Raw genomic sequence first — 21637 nt, 5'->3', positions numbered from 1 at the left:
TTAAACCCTGTGGCTCGTGACGACACATTGATGTCCTAAGACACGAAACAATCGTTTTGTGCGAGAAACAGAACAGTATTTATATAATTTTTTACCTGTAAAACACCACTATGTCCAACTGCGTTCAGCACTCGCTTAGTGAGGTCTGATCGCACTCTGACAACGGAAGTGATGTCTAGCACCCATTAAAGTATATGAGCGAGAGATCACTGCCGTTGTCAGAGTGCGATCAGACCTCACTAAGCGAATGCTGAATGCAGTTGGACATAGTGGTGTTTTACAGGTAAAAAAAATATATAAATACTGTTCGTTTCTCGCACAAACCGATCGTTTCGTGTCTTAGGACATCAATGGATCTTGGATGCGCTGGGGGTAAGCAGATAAACATCAAATTTTCATTTTTGGGTGAACTATCCCTTTAACCCTGTATGAGTTTCTTTCTTTTATTGAACACAAAAGAAGATGTTGGTAATCAAACTAAGGAAATACTAGTCTAAAACGAAGTCTATGGCTATCGTCAACTGTTTGGTTACTAACATTCTTTAAAATATCTTCTTTTGTGTTCAGCAGAAGAAAGAAACTCATACAGGTTTGGAACAACATGACAGTGAGTAAATGATGACAGAATTTTCATTTTTGGGTAAACTAAAATTAATATTCTGTTATCACTTACTCACCCTCATGTCGTTCCAAGCGTGTAAGACTTTCGTTGATCTTTGAAACACAAATGAAGATATTTTTAATGAAATCTGAGAGATTTCTGCACCTCCGTTGACAGTTCATTCTTGTGTTTTATGCAGCACGTTTGAGCTTCTGCAAGAACCAATGAGGTTTGTTCTTGCACGTCAAGCAGGTTCGGTTGAGCTTCTGTTTATGTTCGCTGATCAGTGTTTATATGTGAATAAAAGCCTAAATTCAATCTGTTCATCATATGAATTGACCGTTTCTCCAGAAAATTTGGATGAAACCACTCCATTCATATGGATTAGTTTTACAATCTCTTTATGAACTTTTTGAAGTGTCAAAGTGGTAGTTGTGCAGACTGTCAATGGAGGAAGAGAAATCTCAATTTTCAATAAAAATATCTTCATTTGTGTTCCAAAGATGAACAAAAGACTTACAGGTTTGGAACGACATGAGGGTGAGTAATTAATGACAGAATTTTCATTTTTGGGTGAACTAACCCTTTATCAACAAACTTAGTTTACATAGAAAAAATGTAAGATATACATAGTGAACCAATATACCAGTGCAAATTGTGCTCTGAAAAACTAGACTAAAAGTGCGTAAAGGTGAAAATTCACAGACAAATCTAGTCATTCATTATGAATCTGAGCAATCAAGATTTTTGCATGAAAGTGAAAAAGGTCCTTGCAGAGATTTCGCTCGTGTTCAAGTTGCACACTCAAATTCGCTACATTGACCAACAGAAAGCTGCTTGGTTTGCTGTGTGTTTGAGTGAACAAAAGAGAAGGAAAAAGAGAAAGACAGAAAGAAAACAAGCTCTTTTCGTTGTCTCCTAAATGGACAGGATCTTTTTTGTGTGTACAAGGCACATTCTGGAACTCTGCAGATCTGCTGCTGGGGGCTGTTTGTGCTCTGCTGCTGAGGATGTGGCCAAATTGCTCCCACTATCAATAATCATGAGGTTCCCAGCCAGGCATGTGTGTGGGGCTCTGATCACAAGAGCTCAAAATATGCTCAGTATTAACCCTATTTTTACTTCCTTTTTCTTTCCTGTTCTTGAATTTCTCTACATTTAATTTTTCTTTCCGTGAAGATTATTATACAGTACATTTAATTTCAAATTAAAACCTAATTAAAACAACCTATATAACAGAAATATCAAATTCTAATTAACATGTTCCAGAGAAAAAGCATATTGCAGTATTTAAATGAGAGCTTTGCAGTTATTCTTGGCATTCTTAGGTGTTCTTTGCAATACATTAGCAAATGTGTACGATTTTGGTCTGGGTTAATAGTGGCCGAGCACAAATGGCTTTGACTTTCTTTAGTGTGCCCAAGAATTTGGTTAGCAAATGCATCATGTAAAATAAAGGTATTCAGTATACAACCATTTCAGTTACCATTTAAAATAAATCTCTGTGAAATAATACAATTATTTTATTTAATAATAAAGTAACCAATACCCTGAAGGAAAAACTGCAGCAGCACATGACTATGCAATGGTTAAAAAAATGTGTTAAACAGCTAAGTAAATCAAAATAGCCCTTAACAGATAAAGACTTATCCACCCTTTGGTGAATTCCTTTGTTGTTTATCCCATGTTTTTTCAATGTGAAAAAAAAGCACTGGATGAATTAATCTTGAGCAGTAACAAAATATTGTGTTTAGAGCATAACTATTTAATGGATCCCATGGGTAAACAAAAATGTGTTTTTATTGTATTTATTTACTCAGACCAAAAACATACACAGGCTGATGGGATGCAGATTGCTCAGCATGAACAGAAACCATCTATAGTCCTCTAATCATGTCTTAGAAAGACAGACAGACAGACAAACAAATAGACAATGAGATGAAAGGTCAAAAACAAGCTTGAAAATAAATGTATTCAGAAACAAATTTAAAAGCATATGCCCAGCAAAAGGTGTCTTGCTTACAAAATGGATGTGCAGCTGTCTATGCATAACTCACTCATGCTACGCATGCTATTTCTGTCCTCCATTGATTGTTATTCATGTCATCAGGGTGAGAACAGGGACAATTAAAAGGGATAGTTTACCAACCAACCATCAAACAAACATCTAATTGCCAGACTGGACTGTCTTAGTGGAAACATTAATCAAATCTATAAGTAAGTTTTTAAAAAATCATTAAAAAACACTTAATGTTCATGTGAATATCTATTTATCTATGTAATGGTGGAATAAGCTGGATAATGAACAGTCAGTGGCCATTATTGTAAATTAAATATTATAATGCAATATTGACTTGCTGACTTTATATTAGCCCTCATACCAAACGATGGCAGGTAGATTTGTAGTGGTGTGCGAGTCACCGTGGAGAGATTCTTTGGGCCGCACACACAGGGGTGAGGGTGGGATAATGAACGTGTTTGAGAAATGGGGCTGTCACTCTGCTGAGATAAAGATGCTCTCAGGAAATGTGACCTGATGTCAACAGATGAAGAGAGGTGTATGTGTGTGAGGGCAAACTCATATGTTGTTTGGGCCATTTTTCCATCCCTCCTGCTTGATTTACTTCTTGACATGAAACTGCTGTTTTCCAGGCCATTCCCCAATAACTTACTGTCACTCTGTCCCTCACTCTTTAGATGTCAATTCCTGTGCTCTATCTGCTCCTCTCAAACTCTTACAGTTTGTCCATTATTACATTCACGATTTACAAATAGTTTAAAGGGATAGTTCACCTAAAAATGTTTTTTTTGGGAAATATCTCAGTGTTCATTTTTGGGTGAACAATTCCTTTAATAATAGCTGTTCTTTCAAATATAATGAAAGTAAATGGACTATGAAGCCCCAAGAATGACAAATAAGCACCATAATGCACCATAAACATTATATATAAATTCTAAACCTTCCCTTTAGGATATCTTATGTCACAGTCAACAAAAATCACATATCCTCTGATTTCCATGAAAAATATGGCATACATAAATACATAAATCAAAAGTGTGAGGTCAGTAACATTATTTTGAAGAAATTAATACTTTTATTCAGCAAAGATGCATTAAGTTGATCAAAATATATTTACATTGTTACAAAAAAAAATGAAATATTCCAAATAAATGCTGTTCCTTTGAATGTTCTATTTATCAAAGAATCCTGCAAAATTATCACGGTTTCCACAAAAAAAAAAAATATTTAGCAGCACAACCATTTTCAACATTGATAATGATAAGAAATGTTTCTTGAGCACCAAATCAGCATATTAGAATGATTTCTAAATGATCATGTGACACTGAAGTCTGGAGTAATGATGCTGCAAATTCAGATTTGCTATCACAGAAAATTAATTACAAAAAAAAAAAAAACAGACTTATTTTATATTTTAATAATATTTTGCAATACGGCTGTTTTTATTTTGATAAAATAATGCAGCCTTTGTGAGCACAAGAGACCTTTCAATAACATTTTTAAAAAATCTTACAGACCCTAAACTTTTAAACGGGGTTTTAAAACATACAAATATAAATACTAGTAACACATGCACATTCTTTTAAACACTCATAGCTAGAGATAGTCTGCAGATCATGTGATGTGGTGAAAGAAATGTGAGAGTAAAGAATGCCATTGTATCCACTGCTGTCATTGTATCATCCTATCTTTCCCCAATAGAAACGTGAACTTTTACACACACACACACATGTTGGGTTTCCATGTTTTATGGGGACTTTCCATAGACATAATGATTTTTACACTGTACAAACTGTACATTCTATCCCCCCACACTACCCCTACTCCTAAACCTACCCATCACAGAAAACGTTCTGCATTTTTACATTTTCAAAAAACATACTTTAGTATGATTTATAAGCCATCTTCCTCATGTGGACCAAAAATGACTTTGGATCCAAGGACTTTGGATATTGCCATCTTTTGTCATTTTGTACCCATTACGTAGGGTTTACCTGAACCATACACACACACACACACACACACACACAAACAAGCAGCTGCAAACAAGCAAGAATGCTCATATAAAAATGCGATGATAGACAAGCAAAGCCCAGTGCCGCTAGTTCACATGAGCTGTAGCAACATGTATCTCTAACCCCTGGGCACTAAAAAAAGGCCAAAAAAACAAAACACAGACAGACTTTAGCAAAAATGCTGACAGGGCTGCACACAAAAAATAAATATTTATGACAATGTCATACTGTATTTTTGAAATGCTTCATTCAGCACTTTGATGGCAGTTTTGAAAAATACAAAGTTCAAAAATATGCCTACAGAACACAAAACAACGACTCGGTTAAAAGCCCATATATGCTCTATTCAGTAGGCTGTCTAATCGATTGAGAACTTGTACACTTTTTTAATATGACTAACTACTTGCTACTTCAGACTTGCAAATTTTCTGTCAACAGAATCAATCTTAAAACGCTGCATGCTCTCCTGTTTGCTTCTCGCAATTATGAGAGAAAGAAAGAGTGAAAGAGAAAGTGAATTGATTTTCCACTCTTTGCAAGTGGGAGTCATTTATCTCGTTTTGGTACCACTTGGTTGCCAGTGGACATTTGCACTGCTAGTGCCGCAGTACGTTAAGGATCGAAGTGTCTAACAAAAGCATACATGTGAATCCTTACTTTTTACTTCTACCAAAGCGAACAACAGCATACCTGATACACAATCTACCCATGATGTTTCAAAACAAATAACTAAATTCTTAACAAAACGTGCATTAGATGTGAATGCTTTAATACTTAATATGGTAGATCTTGCCACTCGGGTTAGATATATTAGTGGGGGTGGTCAGAAAACGAGTACAGCTTTTTTACCTTCTAGCACTGTGAGAAATAAGAACCTGGTTACATTTATGTGGGCAGTATGCAATACCTCTCGGGGGACCTAAAATATTTTAATGGCGAGAGCTCCAGCTTGATGTTTTCAATTTAATAATAAATCCGAAAAAGTTTTTCATGCCTACAGAGGTTCATTAAAGTTTTCAAGACAATTTAAGCATATAGCGCCTCCAACACTTTTCAGACACAAATTGCTCACAAGTTCTTGGGAAAGTGCAATGACTATTTAAATATTAATATGCTTCTAGACATATTTTAATGTTACCTTTTGAAAAATAAGGCTTGGAATTTCTACAGATTTCAAAGTTGGAACCATAACTTTCCCTCTTTGACCCACAGCTCACAGGTTTTGGCTTCCTCTTACTCGAGCAGACAAGCAGCATTGTGTTGTTCTTTGATCTACTTCACTTTCTCCTTTTTTTTTCCTTCTTTTTCTTTCTTTCCCTCTTTTTTTCTTGGCTATCCTCATTTTTCCAAAGACTGGAAGCTTCCAGAAGTGAATCTCTCAGATCAGAGGCATGAGAATGTTTAAGAAGTAACAGCTTAGAAAAACAGATCCAGTTTTTAAAGGAATCTTCTCCCACACCTGGCACCATTTCACTTACAACTTGAACTTGAAGTACACTCTGTTATCAGTAACTGGCATGTGATGTTTTTTGAGGATATCTGGAAATGTGATAACATACTTGCTGGAAAAGAGTCTGGATAATTCCGGCATTGAACATTTCAGATAAAATATTTGATATGTTAACAGTTGCCATAAAAGGTCCATTGATATAACTATATCTATTGCTTCAAGAAATCACATATCACTACTGATTCTGCTTATGGAACACTCCTCTAGCCATTGCCATGTATCATATGCAAAATATTCAAGAGAAGCCGTTTCCCTGTCGCTTTCCAAATCAGCATTTAATGGAAATCACTGTTCTCGTCTTAAAACTCCAGAGGATAGATAAAAAATAAAGTGGGAGGAAAAAGACAAAAAAAAGAAAGGCCACTTGACATGCAAAACTTCTCCAGCTATTTCTAAGAGGAAATAACACAGTACAGAGTTCCCAAGGTCATATTCCTATAGTCCGGCTTGTCTCTGAGGAACTGTGGGCAAGGCTCCTGTTCCATTTCCGCTGATGGTGAAACATCTGATCATTATGTCTATGAAGGACTAAATAAGAAGCACTGGGGACAATCCCTTCTAAGCCAACAATGAACTGTCTTTTCAGACTATAAGGACGACCTGCACGGCAGATTCATGTAAAAAAAATGCATATGCAGTGAAAATACAGGCACTCTATTGACTCTAAAAGGAATAAAAAATTAACGGTAACACTTTAAAATAAGGTTAATTAGTTTATGTATTAATTAACATGCTATCCATGAGCAATACATTTGTTACTGTATCTACTAATCTTCGTTAAAGGGTTAGTTCACCCAAAAATTCTGTCATAGTACTCACCCTTATGTCGTTCCACAACCGCAAGACCTTTGTTCATCTTCGGAACACAAATTGAGATCTTTTTTCTTTTCTGTCATAGAGATCCAACACAACTACAACTCCAAGGTCCAGAAAGGTAGGAAAAGACATCATTAAAGTACTCTATGTGACTCCAGTGGCTTAAACTCAATTTTATAAAGCAATGTGAGTGCTTTGTTTGCGGGAAAAAAACAAAAAAACATAACGTAACTAAAATATTGATCTGCAACATGCAAGATCTTCAAGACGCATGCGTGTTGTGTTCAGACTCACGTGTCAACACAACGCACATGCGTGAGTGTTCACGAGAGCATCATGACGCATGCGTTTTGTGTTCATGCAAGACCTGGCATTGTTGCGTGAACACCCTTTGGATAATATTATTTTGTAAGTAAAGTGGTAAATTATGTTTGGGTTTTTTTGCACAAACAAAGCACTCATTTCACTTGAGTTTAAGCTACTGGAGTCACATGGAGTACTTTAATGATGTCTTTTCCCTACCTTTCTGGACCTTGGAGTTGTAGTTGTGTTGGATCTCTATGGAGAGACAGAAACCTCTCAGACTTCATCAAAAAGATCTTCATTTGTGTTCCGAAGGTGAAGGTCTTACGGATGTGGAACGACACACGGGTGAGTAATAAATGACAGAATTTTCATTTTTGGGTGAACTAACCCTTCAACATTAGTTAATGTAAATACAGTTGTTCATTGTTTGTTCATGTTAGTTCACAGTGCATTAACTAATGTTAACAGGATTTTAATAATGCATTAGTAAATGTTGAAATTAACATTAACAAAGATTAATAAATGCTGTATAAGTGCAGTTCATTATTAGTTCATGTTAACTAATGAATCTTACTGTAAAGGGTTCCCAAATTAACATTTGTTGAAACAATTGTCACTGCTAATATCTTTAAAGGAAAACACAAAACAATGACTGAGATCTACAAAAGCAGAAATCCTGTGATGATATACTTAGAAATATGACCAAAACATTTAACATTTTAATAAGGAGGATTGCGGTTCTGAAAATGTATAGTAATAAAATCTTTAGGGGATCATTTTTTTCAAATATAGAGTTGCTATTCTTTCTCAGCCAAAGAGGAAAGCCTAAATGTTCACATGCTGTGAACCATAAATGCTTCATCTACTGGCATTGTCAGTGGTTTTCTAATTGACACTGTTTTAACCAGCAGGATCAAGCCATGGGAAAGCAGCTTGTTTCTAATTTCACGATTACTCAGTACTTAAAATAGAAACTATCATCACGCTCCTAACCTGTAGGCGTAACACTGCCCTTTTTCTGAACTTAAAGGGAATATTCTGACTCTTAGATGGTGAGTGATCAGAAACATCTGGAATAAATTAACATTAATAAATCAACATTATTTAAACAACAGTAATGTTTAATCACATTGAATAAATGTGTCCCATTTTAGTAAAACTGTTAGTGCCAAACAAAGAGGAAAGGCCTATATATCATAAAGGCATTGGCTCCTTTAACTTAAAGGCGAGAATTCAGTTCCTAGCTGCCATTTTACTCATAACAATTTCTCCCTTTCATTTCTTCCTCTTATGCTCTCTCTTGCATTAACATAACTGTGAACAAATTAATTCCATAATTAGCATAGAACACAAAAGTGGTTGGGAATTTATTCTGTCTATTTGTTCTCACACACAGACATTAACACATCTCTTATTTGTGGTCTGGAGTTCAGTTAGCGGTCATCTGCAACAGGAAGCATCTGGAACCCTGAGGATCTTCCATATTATTGAAAAGTCCGATACCTGGAGGCAATGCAGCACACTGCATCTATATCTTTTCTTTATCACTCTGTCTTTTGCTCGCTCTTAAATCCAGTGATGCCATCTTATTCTTATCAGAGCTGCTCTCTGAAGCAATTTCAGTTCCCCACTCATGTCGCTATCTGTTTTCTTACTGTTCTTTCGCTCTGTGTCAAATCCATTTTGATTCTCAAACCGTCTCAAGCTGCTGTTCTAGATAGCACATGTTGGATGAGGGTTTTATTTCAGACAGGAAAGATTTGTAATCTAAATAGAGCAACTGGATGGTTGGAACAACAGAAGAAAAGCAGTCAAAAGCAGGTGGTCACATACTTTCTCTGTGAGGGTTACCAAAACTCTAAACTTATCTGAATGAAAAACAGATTTGTTGTCCTAAATTAGAGCTCGAATTCCTTTTCTACAAGGTTTTTTACTGTTAGATTGTGAGAAAGGGCACGTATTGTATCCATGATGTGCATGGCTGAATTAATAACAAAAATGAAAACATCTTCCTTTAGGACCAAAAGTATTTTGCAAGACTTTCCTACTTTCCCTCTAGAGTTCTGACCAGAAATAACAAGAAAAAAAATGTAGTGCTCTTCCTGCTGAATTTTTAGAGGACACTGGATGGTTTTTATTACTTCAACTAATGGTACTTGGAAACTCATGGTTAAACCTAAATTTTAGACTCAATATGGACAGTTATTTTGTTTATTTTTAATCCACCAACAAAAAATCTTCCAAAAGGCTTAAAGCTGGATCAACCATTGCGTGCCACCAATCAGTATTGCTATTGTTAACTAAAATTATTAAAAATCATTTTTGTTAATTGAAATAAAGCTTAAATGATGTATACATACACTTACAAAACTTAATTTTTTGCCTAGAAATAAAATAAGTTTAAGTAATAAAATTAATAAATAGAATTAGTAAATAGATTTTTTTTTTTTATAAATTTAAAAAATAAAAATGACAAAACTTAAATTAAAATAAAAGTTATTAAATACATTAATACATATTGAAATATTAAAATAACTAAAACAATGCTTTTCAAAGAAAGATTAATAGATGTGAGGACATCAATGTGTTCAGCTGTGGAAGTGTTGGCTCCATCTGCACAGCTGTAAATTATGACCATCCCTTAGGATTAGTGTCTAATCAGTTTCAGTGCAGCTTTCCTCTGCATTAATCTAGCAGGATAAGACCACTCTCAGTCATGAGCAATTTACGTCTCTTCATTACAGTACTATCAATGCAAAATATCAGGCTGCAGAAACAAGGTTTTTTAAGTACTGCTCAATGGCTGATGTTACAGAAACAGAAATAGCGATTTGATGCAACTGCATAGATATCATGTCATCAGACATGCAGGTTATAAGATGCTACAGTGCAAGGAAAGATGAAAAAGACTGCTATGGGAAAAAATGGCTCTCATCTTGTCTTCTCTACTGCACATCTGTCACATCTGGCAAAGAGCTTGTCGCTGCTCTTAACATGGGGATTATACTAAAACAGTCTAGAATAACCACCATAGAAGGTATTCTCAAATTAAAATAAACACTTTTGCAGCCTTTGATTGCTTTAACATGAAACATATTTCAGGTGTGAATTTATAAGGCCGGCACTGGAAGTTACTCCGGGGAGCAATGATAATTAAGAAGCTGAAAAAATTGGAAGAATGGGGAAAAAATGGGTTGAGTCTGCTATGGTAAATTAGAGAGAATGAGAAACAACAGGATGTAGAGGGCAACCTTTAAGACATCTTGACCAACTTCAATGATGATCATGCCAATTTTTCTCAACAATGTTTAAATCTTGCCAGTAGCCCACAGGTATGATAAAATATTGCCAAACAAGCTTTTAATTTATACCATGGATTATATAATGCATGTTAAAGGCAGATCAATTGATTTTATGGCTGCAAAGGCTCAGATTAAATTTCAGTGTAGCCAGGAGCAAATTCTAATTATGTTAAACATCTAATCTTTTTATTTCAATTAATCATTGAAATTATTGAATTTTTGACATTACATTTACATTTTAAGGCTTGTTCTGAACTGGCTCAATTGCAACTGAATCAATGTAAAAAAAATAATAATAATAATAATATCCAAATAATCAGGGTACCATGCAATAAGCATCAACTAAATAACAGAAAATGTAACCCAAAACACCCTAATTTACACAACTAATAACAAAAATAAAAAGAACCAAGACTATTTTAACAAAATATAATCATATGTGATGCCATGTAGGGACTTCTGGGAATGTCTTTTTACTGTTTTTCATTGTAAATTTTATGATATAGTTTTTACTTCCAAAATTTTACAGTATTTTACGATTCACAGTTTTCACTGTATGGTAAGGTAACTTACAGTCAACCAATTAAAATTTTTTTACTGTAGCTTTTAATGGGGTCATGAATTGAGAAATCAAATTTTCCTTGACAGGTCATCATACTATACGAATATCCTGCAAGTTTCAGACCTGAAAACTTCTTTTTTAGTCCAAAAACAGCTTTTAATGTTACCAAGCCCAACGAAAGACTCGTCCTGGATTGTGCCTGTTTATGACATAATAGATCGGTGAAAGACCGCCTCTGCAGAAGAAAATCAACACCTACTTCACCATTGCAACTTTGGCCCCGCCCACTGGCGTTAGTGAAATGATGAGGAGACAGGGCCGTCGGCAGAACATATAGAATGGGGGGGCATTCGGTTTCCATAGGGGGGCACACATTTTTATAATCTGATAAACAGACGTTCGCCAAAATAATAATGTCCCGTATTTATTATTAATGAAATAGACTTCTATAATGAAATAAAGTTCTATATTACCACAAAAACACAAGATACTCGATCCTAATTAAACTACACCAAAAACGAAACCCCTTTGCATTATGGCAATATAATTTGCAAACACGAGACACAAAAGCTTTTCAATTCCTCGAACAGCACAATAATAAAAATGATACATACCAAAACAGCAATAAATAGGCTAGCCTACATCTATAGCATATTTAAGTGTAACTAAGACTTTTGAGTGCACTCACCATTAAAATAGTTGAAGGCGGCAGGTCTCCGAGTGATAGTCATTAATAAATACGGCCTAATTATGTTTCGAGTTCCGTTTTGTGTAATAATGCGTTAAATATGAATTTTATGCTCAGGCGGAGGGTGAACCAACTCCAGGGTAAGGAGATGTGATTTCCATTTAAAAACATATTTTAACAGATTTCCTCGAAATAGCTTTAACTTACTTGTCACAGCACAACCTACATATCCCAACATAAACACTGCTGATAAATTATTATTTGTTAATAAAGTGTTTACGTTCACAAACCACTGTTAATTTTAACAGATTACGCACACGGAATTTGGCAGAGAGTGCGCAAAAGGCGCTCTCTTTATAATCAGTAAAAAATCTCGCTCATCTTAGTTCATTGCGATCTCAAGAAGTTCTGTAACAATGAATTAAACTGACTGCATAATTACATAACAATTTACATAATTTTTTTGTTAACCAAAATCTGTTGATTTCTGGAACGCAATGACAAGTCAGAGGTGTTTAAGTTAGCACTGAACAAAAACTCGTTTTGAGCGGCGAGTGGATTTTGAGTTGTAGACGCTGGCAAATATTCCCTCATTATAATTCGTTCTAGAAATCAACAGATTTGTTCGTGATTAGCTACAATGCTCAACACTCCAACGTTCTAAAGTATTGTCGTTCTTCAGAGCGCAAACACAGAGGCGCACTGGATCATTTGCCAAATATGTTTCGCCAATATGCTAATATTAACTGATCCTAGACCAGTAGTTATGTGCAGTTTTTCCCTCTACAAGTAATCAGAAGCAGCCGCAGGTAGGCAGTGGTTTGAGTGAGAAAATAGTCTCAAGTCCATCGCCGAACCACACTCCGCCTAATTTCTATTTCATATTTCTGAAGACAATGTGTTATTTAAAGTCATTTAAAGTTGTAGAGAGAGTTTTCCTATGAGCTAAATGCTGCTGAAGACATTTCGTTCTGGAATATGTAAATAGCCAGATCCACAAATAAGGTTTTTGCTCTCAATCGGAAGTTTGCTGGATGACTATTAGGGGGGCACGTTGTGTCATCTGGGGGGGCACTGCCCCCTAATGCCCCCCCTTGGCGACGGGCCTGTGAGGAGAGAAGAGCACAGGATCACTCACTGGACTAAAAATAACACCTTCCAAAGGATCCTAATGCTAGGAATGTGGCTATTTTAATTATTTTCAACAATGTGAATGTCTCAGTTAAGCATTATTTATATTTTATATGGTACATTTCACTGTGGATTCTTGGGTAATCAGTTGCAATTTTGGAGCAGGCTCTGCAAACAGATGTTTACAATATGGACTCGACAGTAGTGCAACAACATGTAAGTAACTGTGTCAATTCTACTGCCTGATCTGTGACCAGTGAGTTTTGATTTGTAAAGATTCATGTACAGTCAGATGTTCTTTGTCTATGTGCCAGTAAATCAAACCAGTGATCAGCGGTCAACTTCACATAGTTTCTCTTAGTAGGATGAGTTATTTAAACTGTGATTAAATTATAAATAGAAAACGATCAATGAAAGCTCCCTTTTCAATCGCTGGAGCTGTTAATCAAACAGTGTGAGTTTATCAGTGACTGAGCTTTGGACTCGCGCCAAAGCTCAAAAACAAACAAAACCGTTAGATGCAAAGATGTTAGCCAATCACAGCAGTGGGTGTTTACACTGAAGTCTCACAGCAGACACGCCCCTTAAAACAGAGCGTTCAAATCAGAGAGGTAATGAAAATTGCCTTTTATTTCTAAATGATGACCATTTTTGATGTAAAAATTATACTAACAGTAAAAAGCACCACAGGAAACATTCTAAAACAATTCAATTCATGACCCCTTTAAAGATTTGATGAAAAGACAAAAATACAATATAGTTTTTGTTCTTTAACCGATTTTTGTATGATACTGAACTGTGAATATTATATGAGAAGTATAAGATGCCAACTTCAGTTTTTTTATTCCAATAACCCGTTCCTCCCTCATAAATACAAGCAGCAGGTGTAGACATCAAAGACAAACTAAATAAGAAACAGCTGTAAGATGCAACATAGCAACACAGCAACAGACCGTCATCATTCATATTAATATTCAACACCTCATAACTGACAAATCTACTATGTTGGCAAGCGGCAAATTGTCTGACAAGAAGCTTTAAACATCTGACACTATGAAAGCTCATAACATCTGTAACAAAGCTTTAGTTTCTGGTTGTTGCCAGCATGCCAGCATTTACTTGGTTACATACTCTCATAACAAAGACGTATACAGAGAAGCTTGGTGCCAGACAGGGCATTAATAAAAAAGGATTACTTAAAAACATATTTACATATGACCTACATCTCTGACACTACTACACCCCCAACAGTCTGGATACATTATTGGCGCCCACTGAGAAATAGTACGGCTCTAACAGGGCTGTTTCTACACACAGCATCAGAATGTGCATACTAATATCTCTGCATTTGTAAGAAGGTTGTTCAACGTATTCTTTATACTTTATCTGTACACTCTTCTTTCTTATTGCACAAGCGGATTATGATGTAAGAAGACTGTATGTGAAATGTGATTCTTTGTTGACTTGGAAAATAAATCATGACAAAGGAAAATACGGAGTGTTAGTCATGGATTCAAGATCAGAAGATATGCATCAAAACTCGTGGAATAACTAAAAGACAATCACATGTTCCGTGCAGCTCCATTAGCTCTCTCCTGGAGACTGCTGATGACACTGCATATCTGAGAGTGTAAGGAAGGCAACAGACAAACCCCCATCCTCAGAAGATTTCATAGTATGTGACAGATCATATCTATAGACCTCTATATGCAGCCCAAGCTGTGCAAATGTGAACGCAAATGAAAACCCAACTCATGTAGCACTAATGTTGTCTTTCTAATCCAAAGTGTAAATCTTTGACAAATTGTCATGAAATGACCATGAAATATGTAGGAAAACTATGTTTTGACAGTTGCGCAAGTGTCTTTTTATTGCTTAAAACAGAAAAGAATTCAGACAAAAACATGCAAAAGCAGACACAAACAGAAATTATTGCCTTCAACTCCTCCATTCAGCATCTGTGTAGACCTCCAAGCTTCTCTATCTGAAGACTGTGTACAGCTAAAGATGGGGGAAAATACAACATGCATTTGCTCTTCTGCAACATTGTATGCAAAAAGAATCATGTATCATATATTCAGTATTCATTATCAGAATGTATCATACAGTAGGCAAAAAATACCCAGATGACACACTGCATCTGCTGAGATTTCGCAACCAGTAGACAATCTGCTATCCCATGAGTCTATAGAAGCTGCGGAGCTGTCAGACTTAAAGGTGCTACAGAGGATGTTTTGTTTTATACATTTTTGCAATATTACTTGAAACTGTCTTTACTAACTGATAAAAGACTATTTATTAGGTGCACTGAAAGGAATAATATTAATATACATCATCTGTGCACGAGGTAGGGCCTTAAAAACATCAGCCAATCGTTTACGCGATCATCACTTAAACGATTGGCCCTCTGGCTGGTCAATCACTGCCATGACATTCCTTGTGAGAGACGAGCGCAGCTGCGCGCTCCAGTAACTTTCCACACTCCACAGGCGCCGCATGCAATGTTTTTGTCAGGAGACAGGAGTAACAACTGCAGATTATGAGTTACCTGCGGTGAGTCCGACATAATGAATCCACTAACACGACACAGCGAATGCCGGTGTAAACACTCGTGTTCAAATACTCGTGCACGAGTTTTGGGAGGCGTTCCCTCGAAATGAGCTGTGAAGGAGAGAGCTTGTTCTTACACATGCGCTCATTTCAAAAACTCACTAACAGTCTTTGGTTTCTCAGTCGACGAAAAGATCCTCTTTAGGACCTTTAAGAGGTTGGAAAAAAAAAATGGTGTTATGGGAATTTAGTGCAACCCAAAGGCCCATGTAGTCTAGGACACAATGTGAAGACAGTATGTGCCTGGATAGATCCCACCAATTGAAATGAACATTTGTTCAAGAGATCAACTACAAGAACATACTTAAAACCCAGCATTTGTCTTTGAACATTCATATGCACTTTTACACATGCCAGCACACGTGTACTTATGCTCACAGTGGAACTGATTTACTGATATTGCGCTCGATTCACTGATATGCAAAGCTTATTTACATTCCTAACTCTCAATGCAAACCATTTGTACTGTCTTCACTGATAGCCAGCAAGAAGAAATAGGATGACAGCTCACAGATTAACATCTGCAACCTCCCAATTCCACACAATCTCTCAGCTCTCAATGCAGAGTCAGACCGCTTTACACTACCATTCAAAAGACTGGAGTGGGTAGGATTTAAAAAAAAAAAAAAAATTGATAAAAAAAAAATGTTTTTGAGATAAGTCTCTTGCTCAGCAAGACTGCATTTATTTGAGTATGAATATAGTAAATATCAGCAGCCATTCAGTGTCAAATGATCCTTCAGAAATTATTCAAATATGCTGATTTGGTCCTCAAGGGAAAAAAAAAATCCTATTATTATCTTATTTGAAAACAGTTCTGCTACTTAATATTTTTGTGGAAATTATACATTTTTTTCATGATTCTTTGATCAATAGAACATTGAAAAGAACAGCATTTCATAAAAAAATTTACAGTCACTTTTTATTAATTAAAAACAAACTTACTGACCACAAACATTTGAATGGTGTCTTCTTTGGGACTCAAAATGTGCTTTGAAATATGTCAAAATACATTCACATTGTTCTCTTCCAAGTATATGGGGAACAAGGACTGTCAAACTCAAACTCAAAAAAGCAAAAGCATCATAGAAATGTCTGTAAATCACATGCATTATATTCCAAGTCTTTTAAAGTCATATGATAGCTTTGTGCGAGTAACAGACTGAAAGTCGTCATTCGTTGAAAATCTTCCCCTGAAAATCTTGCTTGACATTTGCTTTCATTGTATAGAAAGAAGTAAAAAGAAACTCTTACAGGTTTCAAAAACACATGTGGGTGAGTAAATGATGACAGGATATTCATTTGTGGGTGAACTATACCTTTATAATGAGTTTTATATGCTAAACAAAACAGTCCGGTGCGAAACAGACATCAGGCCTCTTTGAGGTTTCTACCGTCTACACAGTCACATCCACTGGACCCTCAGGGATTTCCTCACATGAAAACACAATAACAGTTAACGTCTGGTCAACTCTTGTGGTTTTTATACAAATCAAAGTTTTATTTATGAGAATGAGATCCATGGCTAATCTACAACTACAATTTACTTGTCAGAAGATTTTCCTTTGAGTAGCTCTCAGACAGATCCTTCTGTGTCCACATTGTCTCTTACTATTTTTTTTCTATTATGCACATATGAGGAATACATTTAAAAGGGCAGGAGCAGATTGCATATTATATTAGCCATTGTTTCCATCTCCGTTCTGTGAGAAATGTCCTTCAGCAGAAAACAATGGACAAGGAATCGCCCCCACAGAGCCTCACATGTGTAGCCCCAAGAGACCTCTCTATGCCAAATTCCATAACCTCCACAACGAGCTCTCTCATGCCCACCACTTCAGACATCCAAGAAACTAAGAAACATACAATACGACCATTTTAGCATAACAGCAATATTGAAGAGACTTAAAACATATTTGGTGGATTTAAAGTACCCCAATATGTCTCTCTGTTGTTTCCATTAAGAGCCTGTTTCAGAGATCAACCAGGCAATGGAATCACAGTCACTGGTGCAAGAACCCCACATGACTGATCACAAGAGCAAAGGCATGTCTGTGTATTTCTTTAATAAATGTCCCCTAGGTTTAAGATTTTACTTTAAGATGAGAATAATGAAATAAATAAATGCATGCATGAATAAACATAAAACCTAAATATTATGAAAATCTATCTTATAATTACTATTACTTTTAAATAATTAAATATGTGCATAGATAGATAGATAGATAGATAGATAGATAGATAGATAGATAGATAGATAGATAGATAGATAGATAGATAGATAGATAGATAGATAGATAGATAGATAGATAGATAGATAGATAGATAGATAGAGCAAAATTACATAGAAAGCAAAATCACATAGAAAGCAAAATCACATACAAAGGCTCAGTATTTCTGCAGTCCTAGAATGATGGCAAATTAATCTTTAGGGAGTCAGAGCTCCTGGGTGGCCCTTAGGTCACATGTTTAATGTACCTCTGCATTCCTGAGAACATCAAACAGCTTGTAGGCAACCAGGCAGACATTACATGTGCAAAGAAAGACAGTGAGCCAATTATACAATGGCTTTCAAGGGGGTTGACAATTTTAAAGGAATTTCATCTTTCTTCTTTAACTTTGGTAAATATGATAATGTAAAGGCAATTTTTAGTGAGCAATCTGACGAAGTCCCTGTTGCGCAACACAAATTGTAATTTGACACCATTAGCACATTGAGCTAAATGTCTAAAATCTGCATATATAATAAACTGATCAGAGGCATCCTTATGGCGGGTGCAGAGTATGTCAGTCATATGGGCTCACCAGGATGCAGAGATCAACACTTTGGAAATTTTTTATTATTATTATTATATCTTATATAAACAAACACCATTGTTTAACAACTGATCATGATTCGACACAAAAGATTCATAACGCTTAGAAGCTTCATGAAGCAGTGTTTTGAAATCAGCCATCACTATATAAGTCTTTATTTTGTTTTTTGGCGTATATTCTCATTGCTTTATAATATTAATATTGAACCACTGTACTCACATGAACTGATTTAAATATGTTTTTAGTACATTAATGGATCTTGAGGAAATGTCATTGCTGGCTATAAAGGCCTCATGGAGGCATCGAATTTCAACAAAAATATCTTAATTTGTGTTCTGAAGATGAACGAAGGTCTTATGAGTGTGGAACGGCATGAGGGTGAGTAATAAATGACATTATTTTCATTTTTGGGTGAACTAACCCTTTAATTGGTTTTACTGACAACTTAGCGTGTTTTAATGGGTTTCCCTTTACACGTTTTTCAAAACTCGCAGTTTGTTTCCTTGATGTTTAAATCCTATTAGCTATAGCAAACTGGCAGTGCACCTTGCATAAACCATTGTAATTATTGGTTCATGCAATAATAAAGATTATAAAAATAAGAATGCACTGCAGGGGCCACTTCACAAAGTTTTGCTTAGGGCCCCCAAGTGTAGGATCGGCACTGAGGAACGCGGGCCTGTTCGTTATTAGTGTCTATTTGGCGACAGCTCAAAACATGTGCAGTGACTAAATTATTATCTAACTTTTACTTTTATTTAAACTTTTAAAACCCACGAAGACCCCCAAACCGGTTGTTTTGACTTTTGTACAGGCCTTAATTAGGGGGATTCGACCCCCCCACCCCCCCCCAAATGCATAAAGGCAAAGACTGTCTGTAGCCAACTCTGTAATGAGACTTATTTTTGTTTTATTTTATTTTTTCATATCAGTATCAGTTTTGTTCCTGAATAAACTGATTGAATGCGAATTCAGGTTAATTGGGACACTTTCCCATTCATCATGGCAATGCCAAATAAGCAAATCGTGTAGCTACAGTCAACGTGCAGTTTAGAAAACGCACTGCTTAATAAAGCTACCTGTCTTGTGTGCAAATATATGCACAGTGACCAACCCATAGCATCTGAATTAAAAAAACGCTATCTCGGTTGCGAATGAAACTGGCAAAGAAAGCGCGATCTGCACACGAATCAAACAGGGAACCTTTCTACATGACATCTAGGATCTCGCCTCGGGCATCGCGGGATATTAGAGAGATCTCGACCAGCTGAGCTCACCGTCTCTGGATGGCAAAATGAGCCAGCCTCCATCGCGAAATAACCAAGCCTGAGCTATTGACTGCAGACGCGCGAGCTCTAGCAGCCCAGCGTCACGAGCGCAGTGCTGCACTACGGCACGATCAAACGGTCTCGCATCTCTGCCAGATTGACACATAGTAACAGCCAGCTGGTTGACATTATGACAACCCAGCGGGGAGGTAAACTGAAACAGCACAACCAAGCGCGAGATGAGACTATTTGTGCAATGAGACATGGGCTTCCCACCTAGACAGCATTAATAATGGCCAGAAATGCTGTCAAGGTGGCCAGCTCACTGCAATAAAGGATCTAGTTTCTGGACAACCAATCTAAAATTGTAATTATTAATAGAAAAATCAGCTCACAGGCTGCCTGAAATGCTCAACAAGAAATGAAAAGGGTGGATTTAAGGAAGGGTGGGTGGGATCTATAGAGGTGTGCTGCATTTTCCAAAGGTAAACATGAGAAAAGTTGAATATTGAAGCTGACAGAGGAGGAATGCATTATCTCACATCACTTACCTCAGTCTCTGGGGGACCCTTATTTTCTTCCTAGGCACTGCAGAGGTGAGGCAGACCTTCAAGGAAATCCAGCACAGGGAGGAAGCCGCAACCAGCTGCAACGGCGGTAGAGGCACTCCTCACTCCCCTACACACACACACACACACACACTCACAGGCTGCGATACTGTTGTTATTGAGGTTTGTGGAAGGGGACGGCAGAAGGCTCTCATAACAAGCGCTATACTGTGAGCCTGAACACACCCCTTCCCACAGAGCTCATCCAATGGCAGTCGGAGGGTCACACACACACACACACGAGCACACACACATCAGTTGCCTACACCCCCCATCCAGCTTCCCCATCATATTCAAATGCTATAGGATTAAAGTAGTACAGCATGGCTGCTACAAGATTAAACTTGTGTTTAGCCATATTGCCTATATGCTGCTTGAGCTCTGCATCAAAAACTGACACCATCTGTGTGTGTGATCCAGCCGGTGTGTATGTCACTGACACTGAGGTTTAGTGTGGAAAAGTGATTTAAAAAACAGCACACCGCTCAGCTGGGGCTGAAAGAGTGCAGGACATGCCTCTCATTCTTTGAGCGAGCTGGTCTATTTCTCCGCATTTCCAAACTCAAAAGCCTCTTCCCAGGGCTGTTTTGCCACTGACAGTAACTGCATTCTACAAGGCTTCATGGTTAACACTGTAGGGGAATGAAAAGAGGTGCATTTCTTCAGGTTTTTACTTACATTCACATTGTAAGCACAGATTGTCACACTCCAGTGGATATTTATTGCATTTTATTATGCATTATATTAATGCATAATGTTATTGGAGTAGTTTTTGTAAATTTAAATGGAAAAACGATTGTTAAACATAAAAAATCTAAAGGTAATTAAAAAAAAAAAACAACAACTATTGTTTTGGCCAAACCAATATTTACATATATATATATATATAATGTAATGTAATGTATAATGTATATAATATTAAATATATTATATTAAATAATATATTAAAATATATTATTATATGGCATTATCTTATAATTATAAATAATAATAAGTATTATTTTTATTATAAATTATTAAATTAATTTTAAGCCATTTAATAATACATTGCATAAAATTGCAAGATATTAAACACATGTGACAACTTCAACCTCAAATATTCTTTTCATAAAAACAAAATTACAATTGTATTTGAAGAATTGCCTGAATGCGTGTGTTTACTGATATATAGCCCTTATGACAACTAGCCTAATCTACATAGAGGTGCATTCAGATGCACTAACACAAAAGAAAACAATGTTGTTTTTGCCTTCCTCATACATTTTCCTGACAAGGGAGATCTTGGTAAGCAAACAGATGCAAATGATCAGCAGATGCTGATGTGAGTTGAAGGTGTTTGAGATTAGCCTCCTTAAGCACATCTGCAAATTAGATGCCTCTATA

At 36.3% G+C, this 21637-nt stretch overlaps 1 protein-coding gene across 6 annotated transcripts in view; it reads right to left on the bottom strand.

Annotated features, from left to right (window-relative positions):
* Positions 1–20369, bottom strand: part of kank4 (KN motif and ankyrin repeat domains 4) — a 56344-nt gene extending 35975 nt beyond the window's left edge. For 5 of the 6 annotated variants that reach the window (XR_010893478.1, XM_067374381.1, XM_067374384.1 and 2 more), the window contains exon 1: positions 20198–20369. Coding sequence is in view for 1 of the 6 variants with exons in the window: in XM_067374383.1 (XP_067230484.1) it covers positions 20189–20190 (2 nt within the window). In the remaining 5 variants the exon portion in view is untranslated. Of the gene's footprint in view, positions 1–20188 lie in introns of all 6 variants that reach the window. The other variant, XM_067374383.1, reaches the window with a different exon arrangement.
* Between the last annotated feature and the right edge of the window lie 1268 nt (positions 20370–21637).

This window comes from Chanodichthys erythropterus, chromosome 21 (genome assembly GCF_024489055.1).
Source record: "Chanodichthys erythropterus isolate Z2021 chromosome 21, ASM2448905v1, whole genome shotgun sequence".
Classification (NCBI taxonomy): Eukaryota; Metazoa; Chordata; class Actinopteri; order Cypriniformes; family Xenocyprididae; genus Chanodichthys; species Chanodichthys erythropterus.
The sequence above is the reverse complement of the archived record's forward strand: the minus strand, read 5'-3'. Positions and strand labels throughout refer to the sequence as shown.